The sequence below is a fragment of the Malania oleifera genome, chromosome 2 (assembly GCF_029873635.1).
Source record: "Malania oleifera isolate guangnan ecotype guangnan chromosome 2, ASM2987363v1, whole genome shotgun sequence".
In the NCBI taxonomy this organism is placed as follows: Eukaryota; Viridiplantae; Streptophyta; class Magnoliopsida; order Santalales; family Ximeniaceae; genus Malania; species Malania oleifera.
Genome location: NC_080418.1, coordinates 147,077,703 through 147,085,128, shown reverse-complemented (window position 1 = coordinate 147,085,128; position 7,426 = coordinate 147,077,703). Strand labels below are relative to the sequence as shown.

The window sequence follows — 7,426 nt, the reverse complement described above, 5'->3', positions numbered from 1 at the left end:
GATGAATGAGGTATTCCAACCACATCTTAGAAAATTCATTCTGGTTTTCTTTGATGACATTCTAGTGTACAGCAAATCTATGGAAGAACGCCTCAACCACCTAAGAACGACCTTACAAATTCTACTTGATCAACAACTGTTTGCCAAAAGAAGTGAATGTAAATTTGGCTGTCGAGAGGTGGAGTATCTAGGACATTTGGTATTGGGTAGGGGGGTGAGAGCAGATCCCTACAAATTACAAGCTATGATTGACTGGCCTTCACCTAAGACTCTCAAGGCTCTAAGAGGGTTCCTAGGTCTGACCGGGTATAACAGGAGATTCATTAAGGGGTATGGAGCCATAGCCGCACCTCTGACCAATTTACTTAAGAAAAATGGGTTCCAATGGAACGAGGAAGCTGAGAAGGCTTTTAGGGAGTTAAAGGAGGCCATGTCTACTCCCCCTGTTCTAGCCCTACCAGACTTCACGAAGAAATTCACAATTGAATGTGATGCATCAGACAAGGGGATTGGGGCCGTACTCATGCAACAAGGGCAGCCCATAGCATACTTCAGTCAAGCCCTGAAGGGCAGAACTCTTCTCATGTCAACCTATGAGAAAGAATTGGTAGCTTTAGTGACAGTAATTAAGAAATGTAGACCATATATCTTAAGGCTGCCATTCATTGTCAAAACAGATCAACAGAGTTTAAAATTCATGTTGGAACAAAGAATGGGTACTCCTGTGCAACAGAAGTGGATCACTAAACTACTAGGATATGATTTCATAGTACAGTACAAAAGGGTGCAAGAAAATCGAGTAGCAGATGCTCTGTCTAGAAAAGATTCAGAAGGTGACACCCTCAACCCAACAGACGATCACGCAACAAACAATGAGGCGAGTATAATGGTTATTTCTATCCCCACGCTTGGGTGGATCGAAGATTTAAAAGCCTCATATGCTGATGACGCTGAAATACAAAATGTCCAGCAACAAATCCATTCGAGCACACCAGTAGAAGGGTTCACTCTGAGGGATGGATTATTATTTTATAAGGGTAAGCTGTTTATAGGCCGAAACGAACAGATCAAGCAACAAGTGTTACAAACAGTTCATGGCAATGCAGTAGCAGGACATGAGGGATATGAAAAGACAATCCAAAGAGCCAGAAGAGATTTCTATTGATGTGGCATGAAGAGAGAAGTTAAGCAGTTCATCAAGGAATGCCCCATTTGTCAGAAAATGAAAGGAGAAAATACTTACCCGACAGGCTTACTACAGCCACTTCCTATTCCAGGAGAGGTGTGGACAGATCTCAGCATGGATTTCATAGAAGGTTTACCCCCTTCACATGGAAAAGATGTCATTTTAGTCGTGGTAGACCGGCTCTCTAAGTATGCTAATTTCCTACCTCTAAGTCATCCATACACGGCAAGTCAAGTAGCACAGAGTTTCATTCAGAACATTTTCAAGTTACATGGCATGCCAAGATCAATTATCTCCGACAGGGGAACCACATTTTTAAGTAAAGTCTGGAAAAAACTCTTTAGTCTACAAGGAGTCCAACTGAAATTTAGTACGGCTTATCATCCACAGACGGACGGCCAAACAGAGGTGGTGAACAAGTGCTTGGAAGGATACCTTAGGTGTTTTGTGGGAGATATGCCAAAAAATTGGGTGAAGCACTTACCATTAGCTGAATATTGGTACAATACATCTTACCACACCTCGGCGAAAACTACCCCCTTCCAGATTGTGTATGGTGTACCACCACCATCCCTGATCAGCTATATCCCGGGGACCACCAAGGTGGCAATGGTAGATGAGTACCTCAGGGATAGGGAGGTCACCCTAGATCTCCTTAAACATAATTTGCAACAAGCGCAGCAGCGAATGAAAAAGTATGCTGACCTAAAGAGAAGGGAACGAAAGTTTTCAGTAGGCGACTGGGTGTACCTTCGACTCCAACCTTACCGACAAACAACCGTAGCAGTTCGGCGGAGCTTGAAATTGTCACCAAGATTCTACGGACCCTTTCGGGTGGTACAAAAAATTGGAGAAGTAGCCCACCGACTGGAACTCCTAGAGGAAACCCAAATCCATCTGGTTTTTCATGTATCTCAGCTCAAGCCACATCTTGGGGCATCTGCTCGGGTAAACCCACGGCTTCCCCCCACAGATTCCCATGGAACCCTCAGCCCAGAGTCGAAAGAGATCTTAGAATGGCGTATGAAAAAAAGGGGGAACCTTCCAGCAACAGAGATACTAGTTCGGTGGGAGGGACAGGAGAAGGAAGAGGCGACATGGGAATGGTACCACATGATGAAGGAGAAATTCCCTCACCTTGTGGGCAAGGTGCTCTGAAGGGGAGGGTATTGTCATGAATAAGGTCGGAGATACCGACCATAAGGGGATCTGAGCAGATCGAAGGGCTCGGATGAGGTGGTTAGCTACAGGGGAGCTCGAACAGAAAGGGTCCGAGCTAATCATCAGATTGAAGATGCAGAGTAGGTTGAAGGGCTCGGAAGAGGCGGTTCGTTACAGGGGAGCTCGAACAGAGGGCTTGAGGAGTTCGGACGAACTGACTGGGTGCAGGGGAGCTCGGACTGAGGGTTCAGAGCTGAGGTTGGCAGAAGTGGGCGTAGGGGAGCTCGAACTGAGAGTCCGGAGCTGAGGTTGGCAGAAGAAGGCGCAAGGGAGCTCGGCTGAGGTTGGTAGAAGAAGCTAAACCGAGTGGGGAGCTTGGGCGGGTCGGCCACTTGCGGGTCAGCTCTTCGCAGCCCGAGTCGTCCTGGGCCGAGGCATGGCAGGGCTGGGTGCTGGGCCGAACTGCAGTAGAGCACATGGGGTATTTCCAGAATAGTAGTTAGAGTTTGTTATGTATAAAGCTAGGGGTCAGCGGGAATACAGGGGAGTAGAAAATTGGGAATCAATTTGTTTTTCTGTTTCTAGAGAGTGGCTCTCTCGAACCAGCCAACCTGTTCTTTCTTATTTCCATTTCTTTGTATGCATTGAGGTATTCAATTCAGTTTATCTCTGTAATTTCGTTCCCTTACAAGTAATTCATTCAATCAAGGAATTATCACTCATGTGGGTTCATTACAAATTGTGTTGAGTTGATTCCATTTCAAGTGGGTTCATTACAGAAACTTATCGTTAGAGAAGTTTAGTCCGTTCTTAAAATTCCCCTTAGGATTTGGAGAAGGAGAAAAAAGAAAAGAAAGGAAAAAGAAGAGAGAGAGAGAAATAGGAGAAACAGAGTTGGTGCATGTAGGAGGGGAAGGAGAGAAGAAAGAATGGAAAAGAAAGGGAGCCTGCGGGAGAGGAGAGAGAGAGGGGAAAAAGAGAAGAGAAAGAGAAAGATAAAGAGAGGAAAAAAAAAACAATATGTTAGTTTTATATATTTATTTATTTTTTTGAACACGTGGTGCACCCTCAGCCATTAGATTTATATTTCTTTGAATAATCTAAATTGTGTCACACTAGTGATTCCGTCCTTCTTTTTTTTTTTTTTCATCAATTGTCAAAATATGATGTGATTGTTTAGCCTATCTTAATAATTTCATGATTTTATATAAAAAAAAATTGAATTACAATATAAAGAGATTATAATTCTTTGTACAATTAACAACAACATCACCTCCTCTTTCTATCATACCTTCTTTTTCTTCTTTATTTTTAAAATTATTTTTCGGTTGTTGAGTTCGTGCCAAAAAAGAAAAGAGAATAAAAGAAAAAAAAACATGTGCACATGCAATTATCTATAAATCTTTTAATTTAGCAAACTGTCACCATGTAGAATGTTGTTTTAATTATAAATATGTGAATGAAGATAAAACATTTTAATATGTGTGTGCACATATAATATTAAGGTGATTCGACCATTTCGACATCTATTTTTATTTTTTAAAAAAGTAACTCTGTAAAAATTTTAGTCGAATAAAGAAGATAAATAATATATATTGCACACATCTTGTATGTTCAATGATCAGTACATGTATAAAGAGGATTCACCTTCTTGCTTTAAAGCTCATTTGGATCAAGGATTTTGGTTGAGAAAAGAAAAGGATTCGAAAATAAGAATGAAATGTATTTTTTATTATATTTTCTCTCTATACCTTACTAAAAATGAAAATTTATTTTAAAATAATTTTAAAAATTAAGAAAAATTAAATGTAAATGATGTGTAAATCATAATTTTGTTCATTGATTTGATATATTTTTTGTTTCTTTCTTACTTTTCTTAATAACCAAACTTGAAAAAATGAATTTTTTCATACTTTTCTTTTCCTTACCAAACATTTTCTAAGTTCCAAATAGGGTCCTAATATATCTTTTTGAGCATTTTTATTCTTCTAAATATCCTCTTTAAACAAAACATTAAACTAAAAAAAGTAAAAGTGAACTAGGGCATTATTGTGCAAAACAATAAAAACTTTGATGCAACAAAAATTCAATACACAAATAAATAACCTTGGTTTTTGTTCTTTTTTTTTTTGTTTTTTATTATTTTTATCAATTATAGACTTATAATGAACTGAATTACATGACAAAAAATAAAACATTTCCATCCCATGGTTTTGGTGTCGCATCGGGAAGTCCAAAGAACTTGTCGGGGGCTAGAGTTCCGACATTATCAAAAAAAAAAAAAAAAGGTACTATTTATGATGTAGGCATATTTTGATTACATGAGCCAAAAAATATATTTTCAAAATATATTTTTGTTTTAAGTTATTTTTAAAGTGAAATTCAAGATAGGAAATATATAGAATTTGCTATATCATATATTAAATTAATTCTATATCATTATATTCATATTATCTATTGTATATTTAGAAATAATAAATGCTACAATGTTGTAGAATATAATTAACAAATTATACTATCTACAATTTTATATATATATATATATATATATATATATATATATATCTGTGTGTGTGTAGGCGTGTATGTATGTACTATTCCCTTTGACATCATGCATGATTTGGTTTCGTAAAAGGTGTCTCATCAAGTTTATATTTAGGGTCATGACCTTCAAAAAAAATGTTGAATGTTTGGTGTGACTAACTTTCTGTTCTGCTACTAAATGTAACCATTTTGCCCAACTCTATTGAATTATTATTTGTTTTTGTCCATTAAATCTCATAATTTCATGATATAAAAAAATATGTGCTTCATAAGATAGATGCCTAATTCATTCTTATAGAAGAAAAATTTCCCTATTATAAGTACGATGTGGGGAAAAAAAAGGTCTTGAGAACGTGAAATGATTTGAAGCTCTATGGCTGCAGTGTCTTATCCTATCAAGCTTTCAATTCGAGCATATGCAAGAGAGAGTTCGATGGCACAAAGACGGATTAGGTCTCAAGTCTTTTGAGATGTTTTTCATGTGACAAAAACTGTAAAAACTAATATGTCAAAACAAGCAACACTTCATTAAAGGTGGGCTAAATTAAACTATTACATTTGATATCGGAGACCATTTACTACCATGCATGTGGATAGGGCATATATAAACATGTGGACTACATTGGGCATAAGAAATCAAACAAGAAGCTTATCAAGTCCTATATTGGTATGCATTAAGGAGATTTTCGTCCTATAAGGACATAGCGAGTCTCCACTTTTTGAGACGTCTTTTATGTACTTTTACACAATAGATTTTCTTATTCTTTACCTTTTGTACAAGTTCTTCTCTTCTCATCATAGGAGCTAAATACTCAAAAAGTTTATCAATCAACAGCTTGCAGCTAAGAGAATGGTAGATCCAGAGTTCACAGTGGAGCTCGACCTTTCAAACCGGCCCACCAGACATTGGCCAACGTATAAAAGTTTCATTAAAGACTTGCGCAGACGATTGGGAGTGAGATTTTCGCACAATCGTCCCGTGCTCCCCCCTGAAACACGAACCCCAAGTAGATGGTTTGAAGTCATACTGCGAACTGGAGAAGATTACGCTGTTAGGTTTTTTATGCGAGGAGACAACCTATACTTGGTTGGCTATAGGATGGAGAATGGTCAAGAATGGTACGAGTTCACAGAAACTGATGACGAGGGAAACATTCAACGTCTCATTCCTGGATCCACACTTCTAGGCTTCAGCGGCAACTACAAAGCCCTGCTGAGCGCTGCTAACCGAAGTTGGGAAGACGTAAGAGTAAGTTGGAATGACCTCCGAATGGCCGTGGGCAATCTTAACACCGACGAAGGGCGGCAAAGAGCGCGGTCGCTACTGAATGTAATTATCATGATCAATGAAGCAATAAGATTTGAACATCTTAGTGATTACTTCTCTGCAAATTGTGACGAGTCATTACCATTCTCTTCCTCGTTTCAGAGCTTGGTGCGGAAATGGGGAAACCTTTCTGGGAGACTACTGCGCGCTGACATGGACCCTGATTTGTATTATTTTCGACTTCCAGACCCTAATTATCTTGAAATACATACAGCTGAGCAAGCAGCTGCTGCACTTGGCATCTTAAAGGATTGTGTCTCAAGGGTTCAATCACTTAGAAGGGTTCCTCGTATGGCTATGAATGACGGAGATGAACTTTATGGAGTACCGCTAGTGGAAGTGTTCTCTGTGCGCATCAACACTGGCTATGGAGATCAAGTCGGCCTCTGCGGCATGGTCACAGTGACTGATGGACTGAGTTGTCAATACATTTATAACAAAACAAGGGAGGATCCTGAATCCATTTATACAGGCGATACTATTTTATTGACGGGACCAGCTCGACCCATCTCAGCCTACGACAGCTTCATAATCGATTTCAATCTTATCGACGTATGCAGAGGTCCCTCATATGATGAAATCAGCAATGGGCAAATCTCATGGAATGTTTTCGTTACAACAAATGCGTATGACAAGCCCTTGTTGAAGGATGTTGAAGGTAAGAATGGTTCAGTGACGGTGAACTATGTAGTGTTACGCAATGCAGTGGAAGCCACAGTGGAGATTACACTCATAAACGGAGATCAGAAAGATCCTACTGAAGTTTATGGATTGATTACTGCTCGTAGTGACAAGTTTCCTAATGAAAGTACGTTATTTCGGAAGACTTCGGAGGATGAGGACATTGAACTAAGACCAGGGAATGATATTCCCTTGTTGAGATCCGCAGTAGCAGTGCCATTGAACTCCTCCCAGCTCACAGTTCGAGCAGAACTATTTAATCGTGACAGAGAGGCAATTTCTAGTAAGGAGATTGCCAATGGCACTGCTGTATTTCCTACTTCTCTCTCTGGTACATCCGCAAAGAGTATTTTCGGAAAGTATGGTGAGATCCAAGTGAAGGTCACTTGGATAGACAATTAAGTCATCTAAAACTTCAAATAGTGTGATTACTTTATGTATTGGGTATGGGTGTGTATTTTATTATGTTACTAGCTAGTTGGTACACATGCGTTGTCAATGGAATAATTAATTTGTGCGTTCATAAA

The 7,426-nt window shown here is 39.1% G+C and overlaps 1 protein-coding gene across 1 annotated transcript; it reads left to right on the top strand.

The window, feature by feature from the left end:
* The first annotated feature begins 5,741 nt into the window (after positions 1-5,741).
* Positions 5,742-7,301, top strand: LOC131148450 (60 kDa jasmonate-induced protein-like). Its single transcript, XM_058098148.1, has one exon. The coding sequence runs from the start codon at positions 5,742-5,744 to the stop codon at positions 7,299-7,301; it is 1,560 nt and encodes a 519-aa protein (XP_057954131.1).
* Positions 7,302-7,426: the final 125 nt, after the last annotated feature.

What these genes read in the sequence shown, in the direction of transcription:
- LOC131148450 (XM_058098148.1), top strand. Translation starts at nt 5,742, where the DNA reads ATGGTAGATCCAGAGTTCACAGTGGAGCTCGACCTTTCAAACCGGCCC.